Source organism: Falco cherrug, chromosome Z (assembly GCF_023634085.1).
Source record: "Falco cherrug isolate bFalChe1 chromosome Z, bFalChe1.pri, whole genome shotgun sequence".
In the NCBI taxonomy this organism is placed as follows: domain Eukaryota; kingdom Metazoa; phylum Chordata; class Aves; order Falconiformes; family Falconidae; genus Falco; species Falco cherrug.
The window spans coordinates 66,807,825-66,824,163 of NC_073720.1; the positions used below are offsets into that span (position 1 = coordinate 66,807,825).

The 16,339-nt window shown below is 37.7% G+C and overlaps 1 protein-coding gene across 1 annotated transcript in view; it reads left to right on the forward strand.

The window, feature by feature from the left end:
• DTWD2 (DTW domain containing 2) overlaps positions 1 to 16,339 on the forward strand; it is a 98,840-nt gene that overhangs the window by 29,870 nt on the left and 52,631 nt on the right. Inside the window, exons 2-3 of the mRNA XM_055699492.1 lie at positions 3,740 to 3,830; positions 10,346 to 10,440. Of these exons, the coding sequence (XP_055555467.1) occupies positions 3,740 to 3,830; positions 10,346 to 10,440 (186 nt within the window). The remainder of the gene's footprint in view (positions 1 to 3,739; positions 3,831 to 10,345; positions 10,441 to 16,339) is intronic.

Consider the following 16,339-nt stretch of genomic DNA (forward strand, 5'->3'; position numbering starts at 1 on the left):
AGTGATCGTAGTTTAAAAACATCAGCTTCCTCATCATTTTAATATTGCAAGCATTTTTTGTAGAACATGGGTTGGGCACGTTTAACCTCTTTATATCTTTCCCTGGAAATGTCTACAAATGCTGAGCATAAAATTGTAACTTGTTATTCTTTGCTTAGTCTGGGTTTTCAATTACCTACCTTTAGTTTTCTGAATATGGGCGTGAAAGTTCACACTCATTTGCATTCCCAGAACTATGCCTGTTTTCAGAAGGTGTTTGGACATAGAAGAAGAGGAAAGTTAGTCCTGAAGCAAGTGAGGACACCTATATTTGTAGAAAAATCATACAGAGGCTTGGGAGGAGTTTCAGACTCACTGTTTTCCAGGCTGCTGCATATGCACTTCTAGGGTATCTCTGCCCAGAAACTAGTAATCACTCTAGACCTGATACAACAGTACAGCATAGTCCACAGTTCCCTGTCCAGATTCAGTTCTGCTGGGAATATAGACTATATTTTTTGTTTGGTTTGGGGATTTTTTTTTTTTTTGGAGTGGTGTTTTTTTTAGTCCCACCAATGTGACATGTCACTTTGCCATAAGTGCTTGAACTAGAAATGCCATATTGAAAAACAGGTAAGAAACCACTGGATAGCTTTGAGCTGTAGTGAAATTGCATGCTGGTGAATACTACTGTAAAAATTATCCTAATTCACATTGTAATCCCCACCCACAAACCTTTTCCTTAATATTCTGAACAGTACTGTTACTGCCTGGAGCAGATTGGTACTTCAATTTGCAGAAATGGGAGAAAACTGATTTTCATCATCAAATAAGTTCCCTGGTGCTGCCCCTACTCTTCTGTAACATCAGCTGCTTATGCAGGGCAAAACTGTAGCAGAGTCTAAACAAAAGAAAAATACAAAACCTCTTTTCTGTCTAGGTGGCCTTTCTGAGAGCAAAGGCAGCTTTTGTAGTGGTGAAACAGAACTTCTCTTGTTCCGCATTGCTTTCTATCCAACTGATACAAGCTGGTAATGTCAGTTTCACATAGCAGTATTTTTTTTTTTTTCTCTTTGCACAATAACTGTTAGGTATCAAAGTGAAAGTACAGAAATAAGTCTTGTGCCCCCAGGACGGGGTTGTAAAATTACATATTCAACAAAATTAGGTACCTAATTGGGTGCTTAAAGTTAAGTAATATATATACATATGTAAGTTATTAAATTATATTTGAAAGGATTTTATTTGTCATGGTTTGTGCTCTACTCTCTACAAATTAAATTATAGGTAGAGTTTGTTCTGTAACTATTTGAAAATACTTGCTTTCTGGGTAATTTCCTTTTTCGGTTTGGTTGTTTTGTGGATTTCTTTTTTTGCTTTCTTTTTTTTTTTTTTTTTAATGAGGTTAACAAAGCTTAAAAAAACTACTAGTGAAAAATCCAAGCCAGTGTGGAAAATACAAAAAGCATGTGCAAATGGGGGACTTGAAAATAAGAAAATAAGCAACTTCTATCTAACTAACTTCAGTGTAGTTAAACACACTGAGGTCAGAAATCACTAGAAGCTGTTTCTGTCTGCTTATGAAAGCTAGTAAACAGTGTAGGTCTTTGTATTGAAGTCACCACCTAACTGTTTCAGAACAGCTTTGTGTAGTAGATTTTCATGCCTGAATCTCTCCTCAGTAGAAAACATAATAATGGGGAGAACTGTAACAACTTCTCATGTTAGTGAAACCAGCCATTTAATAATAGAAACTAAGGAATTGCACTTAGTACAAAACAGAGTTTCTGCTAAATCTGCTGATCAAAAAGAGGATGAACTTATACTTAATAATGGGAGCACAGGCAATAAACAGCCTCCAGGGATATGTTCCTCTTCCAGGTTGTTAACACAACTGTTTTCAGAAATTCCTGTTTCAGTTGGTTACACATGAGAAAATTTTGGAAAAAAAGGCAGTGGTACAGAGCTACTGAAATTAGACCCACCAGACCTGGAAGCAACGTTGGTTTCAGTTCATTCAGAGTGAAGGTCCCTGGAATAGCTCACTGAATAATAAAATTGAGGAGTACGTAATTTTAGGCCCAAAGCCTGTCCATTAATACAACAGAGAGTGTCAAATTTATGCAGGATTAGCAACAGGAAAATGCCATACTAGAAATGTGAAAGAAAGATGGGCAGCAGCCCACTGGAATAGTGTACCGAAGAGTGTATGAGAATATTGAATGTTTTGTCGTTAGGCTGATTTCTTGAGTGTAGGCCTTTTAATTTAAAAATACTTTTCCCAGTGCTAATTTTGATCCACACCAAGTCCTTCCCTTGCATCAACACTCCCTCTACTGCTTTGGATTTAGGCTGTTGTTGCATAACCTTTAACTGTATACCCTGTGGAAAAGGGAGTAAGTAGTCTCTGTGTCTCTGTAGCTGAAGGCTGGAAGTAGGGGATTTAAACTAAAACACCTGTCAACTGTGAAAGAGAAGCTTATCTGTTGTTACTGCTTTTTCATAATGCTGCCATTTACTGATAAGTGCTGATGTTTGACTAGGGAAGATAGGCTTGGATTACTGTAGGATTACTCAGCACAGTTTGGCTGGGTGTGTGCGCTCCTGGACACAGTGTCAGTCTGGCTCACCATGAACTTGGTCTGGACCTGTATTCAGAATTCACCTCTGTAAACCACATCTGGTGCAGTGATTGCTTACAGTCTTTGATGTGTGACCAACATATAAACAACAGTTTATATGACAACCAATAAAGCTTATAAGGAGGATGTAAGTGAAGTTGTGCATTCTGCTGAAAATCCTGACTTTATATATTTTAAGCTCAGAGAGCTTTGCTTGCAGGCATGGTGTCATTTTAAGTGAATTCTAGTAATAGCGTCACTGTTAAGGAAATAGTTTGTTTTTCTGAGTTATTGAAGAATGTATGTAAGTAGCTATAGTGATTTTTGTGTGTGCACATCTCTGTGTGTGTGTATGTGTTTTTGGTGTAACAACTAAAACTACTCTAACTTTGAGCTTCATTCTTTGCTTCTGTTTATTCTTGATCATTCAGCATATTAGTTTCATACCAAGCAATATATAAGTTCATTTCTTTGGTAAGAGTTCTTTTGTTAGTCATTTAACAGCTACATGAAGTACACCAAAGGATTTGAAATAATTTTTATTTTGTTTTCTCAGACTTAAATTAGAAGTTCCTGATACGGATTTATTGTTTAAATATTACATGTCTACTACATATTTCTGCATAGATGGAATTCTAAAAAATGAACCCAATCATAAATATGGCATCTCTGTGGTTTTATGTGTATATACTTGTAAAATTTTCTGTTGTGATTAATCTATTATAAATGTATCAATTATAAATGTTATATATTCTATTAACAATATTTTGTGAAATTGTTGTAATACTAACTTGGTATGAAGAGCAGTAACAGACTTGACTGGGGTATGATGCTAGGAAGTTTCTTCTCTTGAAGATGTGAAAGGATTTTTAGAGTGCTTTAATCCCAGACAGACCACAGGAGGCGTCTCAACACCGTTCACTGTTCTCAAAACTCTATTTCAGTGAAAACCTTGCTTCTTTATTTTTAGAAACAGAAGAAGTTTCAAACAGAAAATTGCATCATGCTTAATACATTGTCATAAGGGGAAGTTCTTAGTGTGCCTCTTGGGATGCAGTATGTAATTACAACATATTTATACCATCTTTCATAAATTGCTGATTACTTGTATTGTTCTCTCACTCCCTCCTGTCTTGTAGCCGTCCTCAGAAGGTGTGTTTATGTCCGTTCCTGCCAATACATCCTCTGAAGGTCTCCATCTGCTTGTATATAATTCAGCATCCAGCAGAGGTGAGTAATGCTGCAGTAATTGTTGGAGTTCAGCTAGAATCTTAATGCAGCAAATGGTAGGCAAGAGGAAACAGCTATGCTGTTAACATCATGGAATGATTTTTCCTTTCAAACTTGATGATTGAAGTGCTCGTTCACCTGAGTTATTGTATCTTTTATTCAGTTCTTCTGAATTATTATATCTTCTGAAATGACATCTTATTTCTGCAACTTCCATTCACACAAGACGTCTTTCCTTATCTAAATAGTCCTGCTAGAATCAGAAGTTTACTTGCCTTGGTACAAAATGCAAGAATTAACCTTGACATGGTGTCTCACGGAAGTGCTCAGAGTTAATCCAAGGACGAATGTGTTTTGATTACAGCAGTGGTTTTTTATTGATGTTAGTGTTCTTTTAAAAAAATGAATTAAGCAATTCTTAGTGATGACTTTAGCTGTTTAGCCAATGAAAAACTATAGTTTCAGAACAGTATGTTTTGGTTTACCTAATAGAAGAATTTATGTTAGTGTTTTCTTGTCTGTTAATGATGGAGTTTGGTGGTTGATCGTAAGGGTTTTAGAAGTTGGACTGCAATTGAACAGATCTGGATAGATGGTGGGTCTACAAATTAAACCGTGAAGTTCAGAAACCTGTGCTCTTCTGGTCCAGCTGTTTACTTAGATTATACAGTAGCTTAATGAGCACACAGAGTCTTTGCATGAAGGAACTTAAGCAGAATTTAAAAGAGCATGTTAGCAGAAAAGTAGTCTTATTGCAGTGAACCAAAAAAGAAGCCATGACATATTTGGTCCCTAACTGGGAATGCTGTGATTTCTAATTGGCTATTTATAATAAGAATATGCTTAAGTACTTTTGAAATAAGAAGTATATGCTTAAGTCACTTGATGGAAAAAAGAGGTTTAAAAATGTGCAGAGAACTTTGAATTGGCATTTGAATTGCATTGAATTTCTTATTCGTGGTGGAAGGTATTAGAAGTTCTCAGATTCTGTTTAGATTTCATACACCATTCCCATACCCTTCTGAAAATCTGTCTGCACTTTTTATTAATCAGCAATCACAACAGCTGTCTGTTATAATTGGATGCAACTTTTCCATTTGTGTATGTTACCTAGTGGTAATTCACATGATGAACTAACATTGGAAGACCTCTGCATTTGAAGATAATCCATCTGAGAGGAACAGTTGAACTACCTGACTATATGAGGGCACTGGGCTTATCAGAGAGAAATCCAAACAAATGGTGGGAAGCTAAGAATGTCTTACAGTGGTCTTTGAAAGTGTTTCTTAGATGATCACAGGTGATGTTGTTGACTCCAAAACAGCAGAGGCATATACCTGACAAAATATAGGTTCCCTTTGTTACGACTGCTCATACTCAAAATACCATCAGTCTTGATGTACAGTCCTTCTGGACTGTATCTGATACTTTAGTCTGCCATTTCATTACAGATACACTCTTAGGAGTCCGTTTCAGAAGTATCTTGTTAAACTAACCAGATAGTGAATGTCTTTCTGCTACTGCATGTCAGTGCTGACGGTCATCCTTCATGCGCTTCATTATCTATTGGCTTTGGAAGTCCATAGTGCAGTAAAGTTAGCCACCAACTATGGTTAAATGATGCTATTGAGACTTGTATTTAGGCAAGACAGTAATACAGGAAGTCAGGAGCAACATTTCCTGTCCTCCGATTAATGTGACTATGTGTCCACATTCTTACTATCCAGAGGCCATGCTGCCAGATAGACCTGTGCAGGTGTCAGGTACTGTGAAAGAGAGAGGAATCACTGCAGAGCAGTGGATCCCAGGTGAGGAATCCTGCCATCCAGCTTCCATTTTGCATAATAGGTCAATTTGCATTCCATTTTTATTTGCTGAGGAATCTGAAAAGAAGTCAGCATTCCATGTCAAGGGGTTAATACTTATTTTCTGAACAGTGTTAGTGTACCATTGTTCATAATAAGAGTAATTTAAAAACTATATAGAAACCCGGTATCCCAAACCCAGCATGAGGACTAGTGGAACAGTGAAGGAGTTATTTGCCTAGCTGAATTTCTTTTTCTTCTTTGCATATAGACATATATATAAAAATAAATAAAATAATTTTGTTATTTTTCACTTCTCATGCCTGTTCTGAACCTTATATCAGGTCAATGGCATAGTTAGGTGTGCAGGCCACTGTAGACATTTGTCTTATCTTTGCCTTTTATCATCCTTGGGGTGATCTCCAGTGGCATAGGCCATTATGTACTTTTCAAAACCTGAGTGATAGGTGTAATTCAGAACAGAATCCTTAAGCATAGCAGAGAGTATCTGTTTAGGTTGTTCTGCTTCCCTGCCTTCGTTCTTTCTAGAACTATAAGAATTTTCAGTGTTAATTGTCGTGGTTTAACCGCAGCCAGCAACTAAGCACTACGCAGCTGCTTACTCGCTCCCACCACAGTGGGATGGGGGAGAGGACTGGAGTAGTAAAAGTCAGAAAACTCATGGACTGAGATAAAGGCAGTTTAATAGGTAAAACAAAAGGCACCCATGCAAGCAAAACAAAACGAGGAATTCACTCACTACTTCCATGGGCAGGCAGGTGTTTAGCCATCTCCAGGAAAGCAGGGCTCCATCACGCATAACGTTTACTTGGGAAGAAAAATGCCATAATGCCGAATGTCCCCTCCTTCCTCTTCCCCCAGCTTATATATACTCAGCACAATGTCATATGGTATGGAATACCTCTTTGCCTAGTTCAGGTCAGCTTTCCTGGCTGTCTTCTCCCAGTTTCTTGTGCCTTTCCAGCCCTGTCGCAGGCAAGGCCTTGGTGCAAACACTACCCAGCAGCAACCAAAACCATCAACATTATTCTCTCATTGTGCTGTCAACATTGTTCTTACACCAAATCCAAAACAGAGCTCTGCACCAGTTAATAAAAAGAAAATTAACTCTATCCCAGCTGAAACTAGGACAGTGAAACATCTGAGGAGAAAACTTTGTGTGTATGTAATGAATTTATGTATTGATCTAATGCCAGTAATGAGCTTAGAAATGCTCATTATAATACTTCTGTGTAGTATTCTTTATTGAACTGTAAGAACCAAATGTGAGGGGAAATTTTTTGCTAATTGTCCTAGCAATTCAGAAAGAAAAATGAAAGAAATATGTATCTCCTGGCTTTAATAAATATTTTTATTAAAACTCTCCTGTTCATTGTAGATGGATAATGCTCTGGTAACCAAAAGTACCACTAATTCCCAGAAAAGAAAAAAAACCACAACAAACAAATGTGAAAGCAAGTGGCATTTTGTCTGGCTGGGATGCAGTTAGCTTTCCCCATAGCAGCCCTCATAGTGCTGTGCTTTGTATTTGTGGCTAGAACATGTTGGTAACACACCAGTACTTGGGCTACTGCTGAGTGGTGGTCCACAGCATCAGGGCTGTCCCTCCAAACCCTGCCTCAAAAGGCCAGTAGCATGGAGGCGGGCAAGAGATTTGGAAGGGACATAGCCAGAACAGCTGACCGAAGCTAATCAAAGGGATATTCTGTACCATAGGATACAATAAAAGTTGGGGACAGTGAGGGTGGCATTTGCTGTTAAGGCGTTTGACTTCCAGAGCAACTGCTACATGTGCTGAGGCACTACATCCCAGGAAATAGGTAGACATTGCCTGCTGATGGGAAGTGGAGAATAAAATTCCTTTCCTTTGCTTCCATGCATGGCCTTTTCTTTTCTTTGTTAAACAACTTTTACCTTGATCCACGAGTTCTTTTTCATCTTATTTTCTCCTCCCTGTCTTGCTGAGGAAGGGAGTGATAGAGCATCTTGGTGAGCACATGGAGGCCCACCAAGGTCAACCCACTGCGTAAGTCCTCCAGTCTTCTTTCTATTTATGTACTTCAGTGGTCTAATAATGAATAAACAAACTGTTGCAAATTATTATTAGAACACTGAAAACAAAGGAGAGAGTAACTGCTTACTTTCAAACCAGTAAATGGAAAACAGCTGATACGATAACAAATAGGTTATATATAGTCTAATTAAATACAAATGTTTTTTAATGAAGAAAATTATAAACAAATGAAACCCTTTTTAATGTTAGTTTGATTTAGCTGTTCTTAAGCTTCTGTTCTCAAACAATTCCTTTCAGCTTTGAGTTTTGTGTTTTATCTTCCTGTAAACATGGATTGGTTTTTAGATTGTGTCGTGGTTTAACCCTGGCTGGTAATTAATCCCAGCCATGCAGTCACTCACTCACTCCCCCGGCCTGTGGGGGTGGGAAGGAGAATCAGAAAGGAATGTATAACTCAAGGGTTGAGATAAGAACAATGTAATAATTGAAATAAAATTAAAGAGCAATATAAATAGTAACAATAACAATTACTATGAAGAGGAGGGAGAAGGGAAGAGGAATGAAATCCAAAGGGAAGGGAGAAAAGAAAACCAGTGACACACGATATGATTGCTCATCACGCTCTGACCGGTGCCCAGCCAGTCCCTAAGCAACGATTGACCAGTCCTGGCCAACCCCACCCAGTTTATATATCAAGCATGATATCCCGTGGTGTGGAATATCTCTTTGGCTAGTCTGGGTCAGCTGTCCTGGCTGTGTCCCCTCATAATGCAAATACTACCCAGCAACAACCGAAAACACCAGCATGTTATCAACACAGTTCCTACACCAAATCCAACACAGAGCACTGCACTAGCCACCAAGAAGAAAATTAAATCTATCCCAGCCAAAACCAGGACACACTGGAAATTCCGTTTTCCCTGTTGGTTAGAGAATGTATTTATTTGATATGAAAGGTAATTCTGAAGTAATGATACGACAGTGTTGAATGTATCTGTTGATATGAATGATATGAGCGAATGACAGTGTTGAATGAATGAATTAATGAAAAGTCAACAGTTGAATGACTTCCCTTTGGCTGGTGATAACTCTTGGTTTTGCTTATCAGAGACAAATAATTGATTTTTTTTCCAGTTCCTTTATTGCCATTTCTGTTCTTATGAAGAAGGGTGTCTTCTGACTAGTGAATTGGAGTGTTACTTAATTACAATGAAATAAAGACAAGTAATACTGTACCACTGTTGATGGCTTATTGTGCTTTGCTGAGATCAAAGAAATCAATGGTAGTTTGAAGGATATTTCTCCCTTGCCTTGCTAGCACTTCACTCCCCAGGAACTTTGATCTTCGTCTGTCCCTCAGAGCCATCATGCTACTGCTGCTGTGCAAAGTGGTGGTGGGTATAGCAGGACAACTTACTCCTTCAACACCATGGTGTTTTATTTATAGAAGACCAGTAGATATGGATCAGACAGAGCAAAATTAATAAAGGTTTTAGGTAACAGTGATAAAAGTAGTAAAGTTTGGTAACAAGATAATGTGAGCGCTTCAGGCAGCTGCACGTTGATGCTTGTGGAAGGTAGCAGCCACTCAGAGAGAACTGAGAGTGCTAATCAAGGCCTCGCATGTTCACAAATACTGAATTGTTGATACACAGCTTGTAAGTCAAAAGATGACACGGAGCTAATTTCTTGCTGGGTGTAGGGCTTTTGTAATCCTCACCTGACTTCTAGTGTCTTGCCTTTTGCTAGGTTTAGCTAATAACCTTCCTTTGTTCCTCTTGTGCTTGAGAAACAAACTGAAACTTTCAGGTTTTGGTGTTGACTTGCTGTCTTCATTAAACTTATGCTTCCTCTTCCTTGATGGGAAAACAAAAATTTACATCCTAAATGTTCAAGCTCACTTCACAATACTTCTTGTCTAGACAAAACCGAGTGTGTTCCCAGCTGTATTAAATAAAGGACAGAAGCAATTTACTGTTTGCTAAGTAGATAGTTTGCTTTAGCTGGCAGTATTTCCCATTTCCTCTGTGTTCTGAAGCCCTGCTTCAACACAGCTCTCTTTAATGCTCTTCAAAATCTGAAAAGTCCCTGCTTCCCACCCATTGGTGGGACATTCCTCATCTGTGCCGCAAAGATGGGGGCGGATGCCTGATCAACACAGCCTGAATGGCACAAGAAGGCGTGCTCGTGAAGGTGTTGGTGCCATTGTCCTAGTTACTGTGAAGTGACAGAAGAGTGGAGATGTTTGTATTTCACACTGTCCTGATACACCTAGTGCTTTTATTTTTAACATCTGTTTGTGGACATCAGGCCCTCCTCTCTTTTTCCGATATAGAGACATGAGCTCCCCGACATATTACATGAATATTAATGCTGTTTTTTGCCTACTGTTTGTTATTCTGCAAAGTTTCATTGTTGTTTTTGATACTGATAGCCTAGTTCAAATTTATACTGATGATCGTAGATTAATTAAGACTAAGTTCAATATGTCAATCAAAACAAAACTATTTGAATGCATCAAAACAGGGTATTTTTTCTTGTAGATCTTTTTCTTCTCTTACCTGGTAGGATTTTTTCTGTCTCTGTAGCCAAAAGAACTTGGAAGTAAATGGAAATGTTAACAATCCATAGAAACCCTCCCTGATTTTATTCAAAAGTAACTTTTTTTTTTACAGGAAAGTCGGGTGTTAAGGACGGTACCTTTGCTAGCAGCTTGTCTCCCTCCAGACAAATGTAAAATTTTGGTTGGTCGACGTTTTAGTGAAGACAGGTGAGTGGGATTGCCTATGTATTTTCTGGTCCTCTGTAAGTTACGGAGTTTTTTTTTTCAGTGTCTTTATTAATAGCCAACAGTGTTATTAATTTTTATTTCAAGTGTGCACATTTGCTTTTGATATAAGCTTCTGATTTCCAGCGAAGATAAACTATGTATAATTGTCAGAAACACTTGATATGTCTTCCTCTAGGTTGTAGCTTTTACTGTTTCAGTTTTGTGTTCTTGGAAAGCTCAGGTGGTTATTCTGCAACTCCTAGCTTTTCGCATTTCTGTTCTTGCCTGGTATTGGGTTTGTCTTGCTATTCTCTATGGTTCTTTTCATATTTGCTTTGTCTGACAAACCATTTCGTGTTACTGAAATATAAATAGCAGTTTTTACTTGGGTGTGGAAGATTGTGTTTGAAAAGGGAGTTTGGTAGTGAAAAATTCTTAGGGAATGTATTTTTTCAAATACTTTCCTCTTTCTCTTAAAAATAGTTATGAGAAAGTATAGCTTTCAGAACTTTTAAAATTATTTTTTTATTATTCTGAGACCTTGGACAATATTGGTCTCCCATGGAATGTATTTAATCTCAATTAGGTGAAGCGAAGTCCTAGAAACCAGTTCTTGGTACAAATGCCAATGAAATTTTGCTACATAAATTTTCAGTAAAAGCAAATAAAAATAATGAATACTGCTGAAAGAAATTAATTCTAAAATTGAGTTTAGTCTTTGGAGAAAACTTTTTGTAGAGTTCAATGAACAAAAATGTCAGAAGGTGATTCATAATGGTGCTCCCACACCTTTGTGCTGCCTGTATAGTAACTACAGCATATTAGAAATACATTGCTTTTCTGTTAGGTAATTATTCTAGTTATTATCATAGAAGACTAAGAAGTTCCAGGCTATAGGGAAATTGTCTTCCCATTAAACCTGAGAATGAAGCAACTTTTCATACTAATGTTCACAGGGTGGAACACTATCAATACAGTCTGCTTCTAGTAAAACTCTGTATAATTTTTTTAAAGTTATTATTACAGTGTTAAAGTTTCTTCAAGTTTGAACCAAGAGATAATTCTCTAACCTAAAGGGTCCTCCTTAGGTCAAAACCAGTTGTGGAACATTTCAACCTCAGAATAGTTTAAACAGATTCATAATTATGTGTTTCCTATGAAGATCTTTTACCATAAAACATACTGGAGGTGGTGAAAGAAATGAAAATTTTCCTTAGGTTAATATGAATTTTGGTGATCTGACCTACCTGGATGCAGGGCTAAAAGTAATTAGGTAACAATCATAGCTCCACTTTGAAGTACCTGCAGTATGCCTGCTTTGTATTGTGGGTGTAAGTGAGGCTGCAGAAATTGGGATTGCTTAGTCATAGAGTCCTTTCCTACCTTCCTTGGGGGAGGAAGGATGAAAAGGGGAGAAAAGTTATTTTCCAGCTTTGTAACCTGTTATTTCTACATTCTTTTTTTCTTAGCTATAGATGCATTCTGCCAGTGTTTTAATCCATATTCCTTATTTGTACCTAGTACTCGGCTAGTACTCTGACTAGCTGGTTATCTATCAGTGTTGTTTTGGACTTCTAGCATCCTTTCAGGCCATAAGCTGGGTAGATGTGTTCAGAGAACTCACATTAATTCCTGGAATGACTTAAGTTCCTTCCCTGTTGTGATGTATTCTAGGAACAGGCAGCTGCAGAGGGGGGAGAAACATCTCATTGTTTACTGTGAATGGGGAGAGCTGCACTGGTCCCAGCCGGTCTCTTAGAGTGAAAATCTCTGTTAATGGGAATTCTAAATCCTCATAAATTGCAGTGGTTCAGCTCATGTTTTATGGCATATTAAACTAAACAGGGCTTGGTTTATTCTGGTTTTCTTAAAAGCTACACTGTCCGTAAGCGATATGTTGGCTGCTGTACAAGCAACTTAATCAACCTTGCCCCTGTACAAGCAACTTAATCAACCTTGCCCCAAGCTTGGGGGAGACTTCTAACTTTGTTACTTTAAAGAATAAAAAGTCATTAAAGAGTACTTGCTGATACATTTTATAAGCAGCATTGTTTTGAAGCACATTAAGGCCATACCTTTGCCTTTTCTGAAGCTGTGTGATATTTTTCTTTGCAGCTTCCACCAGAAGGGCATGGATTGAAAGGGAATAGGAACAGTGTAACTATAATCTGTGCTTGCATTCATCGTCCATGTGAATAGTGCCTGTAGATGGAAGGGTAGCGTGGTGCACACGTTCTTCTTCTGCATACATATAGGAGCCCTACCGTGCAGCAAACCTGGGAAAGTGATGCCCTTGATGGTTACCCATACGTTTGTAAATTATCAGAATAGAATGGTAGTGGGCATATTTGTATTGTCTGAGAATCCAGGAGCTCTTCGCAACAACTCTGAAAAGGTAGCCTTTGGGACCATAAATAATTGTCATAATTGTCATTGTGGATCTGAGTGAAAATTAAGCCATTACACAGGAGCTAATTTTTTTTTTAAAGTCTCCATCACAACAGCTCTAGCAGTGAGCAGTGGCCTACCAACCAGAAAACTGACAGTTGTTAATCTGTGGCTGTCAGAAGAGGTTTGCTTTCAGGTGAGAGCCAACATACCATCTCAGCTGGGTACCTCTTCAGTAGCCCTGTCTTGAAGGGGAAGGGAAGATTGTTACCCAAGTGTATGTAGGTTATTCTTCCTCATTCATCCTAGCATTACAGAATTGCATTTTCCTATGCTTTTTAATCAGCATTGAAGATTAATGAGGAGCACAGAGGGATTTCATAAGGAACTCCAGATAGAATTGTATACTAAAGAGTAATTGGGATGATTTGAAAGCTTAACATTTAGGTCTCTGATGTTTATGACAGTAAGACTGAAACTCAGGACTTTTTTTAGCTTGTGTTTATGTGGAAAAGTAAACATAAAACACTTCTCCCCTTCCCCCCTTCCCCCCTTCCACCTTCTTGAGTCACCTTTTCTTGTGGCTGAAAACTAATACACAAATTATGTAGATGATGTATACGTTATTCTTGATTGACCTATATTGCAGAAAAGCTAAAGAACCAACTTTTCAAAGTCTTTCCAGAAGAAAATAGCTAATAAAGCTTTTTGAAGCTTATGTCTACAATATATAATTGAAACAGTGATGGTAACCTGATTAAGTGCTCATCCAGTCTTGTCCATTCTTGGTGCAGTCTGGCACATATTCTACTGGAAGTGTATACTATTTGCACAGTGAATTGAGTCATCAGATGGCATTCCTGAATTAAAAGACCAGTTCTGTGGTTATCTGTATGTTTCCCCCCCAGGTACTCAAAGACATTAACTTCTGACCTTTTTTGTATTGATTATGTTATTGTCAGATATTAGGGTTAATCTTTGATGTGCTAAAATGATTAAGCTAAAAGTGAACAGTTTGTCATGAGTACTTGCTGAATGGTGCTATTATAAAAACAGCACTTCTGTAAGTTGTTATTATTTTCTGTTGAATTCTTTCAATAGTTTTACAGTGAATCCAGTATTGTAGTATAGCAGGCAGGAGTGTGGGAGGGTAGGGTTAGCATCATTGCCAAAGTGGAGATTATATTTTATGTAAAAGTGTCAAATATTTCTTTGTATTTTACATACTTTATTAGTAGAGATGCTGAGCCTGTTAAATATAGGCACCTTTTAGACACTGGCCAGAAGGGCAGCATAAACAAGCAAAGAGCCCAAATCTCTTGTACTGAAATTTTCAAAACTTCTGTGCAAAGCAAACTTCTTTACTTGCATGAGGTCAGGCTGATGCCATGGTAACAGGAGTTTTCATTTTTTACTTTGTGAAGTGACCGTGTATAGTGTAGTGGACGCTGACAAATTGATAGTAAGGATTAGCCAGTCCTACCTCAACAGTGTGGTAGGACTCTAGTTAATTTCTAAATTGGCAGTAGTTTCAGTTATTTCTATTAATTTTTGTTACAAGGCTGTTGTTTTTGTGGTGTTGATATGGCAAAACACAGGAGTATATCAAATGATTATAACTTTGACAAAATATATTTCACCAATAAATTTCACTTAAAGACTTTTCTAACAGCCTTTACCTTAGAATTTTGAACTTTCTAGGAAGGAAAATGCAAAAGGTTTTTTATATTGATGCCTCAGAATATTTTTATTCTGTATTCATGTAACAAATGGATTTTTTAACTGTATGTAGTAATTGTAATGTCTGTAACTTAATTGCCTTCATTAGAAATGGTAGGAAATGTTTACGTGCATATTTTTTGCCATTGTATCTGTTTTATTTTGTTCCTCTCTCACTCAGAAACACTGCTTTTCTCATGATTGTAGTTGCTCTTTGCTTCATGTCTTTTTTTTAGTATTTTTTGTACTGACAGCTTGTGCCGTTCATATTGCTCCTTTTCTGCCTCTCAGCATTCAAATGTGCATAATTTCCTTTCTCTTTTCCCCTGCCTTCTTTAGTACATTAACATGTTAGAAATTACAGATGTCCTTTGTCTGTTTTCCATTCTTTGCCTAAGTCTTATGGCAGCTCAAATCCAGATAGCATTTCCTAATTTTTCCCCTCTTATTATTTCATCTGATTATTTTACAAATCCCTTACTGTTTCCATTAGCTACCATCTATCCAAGCCCTTTATGTTTGACTTAAAGACTTCTAGGTCTTCCTTAGTTGATAGTATCTCAAATTCTTTATCATTAGTTAGGATAACTTCTGCTTCATAGTTCGTGAACAAAACCTATCGATATTAAATCTGTATGTCTGGTTCAGAGCTTCCGCTTATTATATATAATTCTTCAAATGTAATATTCTCTTAGATTTATACATACTCCCACATCCCTCTGAGTATTTTCGAGCAGCTTCACCCTTTCTGCTCTTACTCAGTCGTCAGATGGTTTCCAGTTTTTGATTGCTGAGATTACCAGCCCCAGGGCTGCTTCCTGTTCTGCGCTGGTACGACTGGCCTTCATGCCCATGACAGACCTTACTTTCTCTGCTCACCTTATTCTTTCCTTCTTCAGTTCTGCTGTCTCTGTAGCTAAGAAATTATAAATTTTCATTGAAGTTAACCCAGCACATTTTGCAACCTCCACTGCCACCATCAAGACTTAAATTGTGGATACATGCAGTTCTTCCTCCAGCTCTTCTGCTGTCTTTCCTCAATACTTATGGTTTTTCTAGGATAATGTTGATAGGACATAGTAGTGTGGTTTTTGTCCTTGCCTTGTTGGTTTTCCTTCATTCTGCTCTGCACTGGCAAAAGAAGATACTTTTCTCATCTCTTGCTTTCTTCTAGCTTAAATATTTCATCTAGTGACACTTTATCTTCTTGGCTTCTCTTGGCCTAGTCTCATCCTCTCTATTACCTACCTTCCAAAACTTCTTTTTAATCTCAGGTTATTTTCGACACTTTCGATATTCTTGTACTGTTTAGTTTCTGTTCCTCTGTCATAATTTTGGCTTCAGAATGCTGTTCTTCTCTGTTTAATTTTGTGTATTGGTTTCATAGAGACCTAGTTCTTTTCTCTGCATTTGGTTTTTACTGATATCTACAGGCATGTGGTCATAGCTTGTCCAGATGGTAAAAACTTGCAGATCTGTGCTCTTTTGGAATAGAAGGAGAGGTTCTAATTCTCTGATACATTCTGGTGACTGTTAAGATTAACTTAAAATTCTTGGCTTGACTTTCATCTGTTTCAAATATTATAGCATGCTTTTCTTTGGCCTTGATAGACAGAACAGTCTTTTCCCATGAAGGTCCATCCAAAATTGTGCTGAATAACTGTTTTCTCACCTTATTGGACTGCTTTGTCCTGATTGTTTCACAAGTCGGGATACTGTCTTTTGTTGCCAGACTAAAAATAAGTGTGTCATTTTCACAGGTTTCTTTTGCCTGGGGTCCTGTCATCCCTCT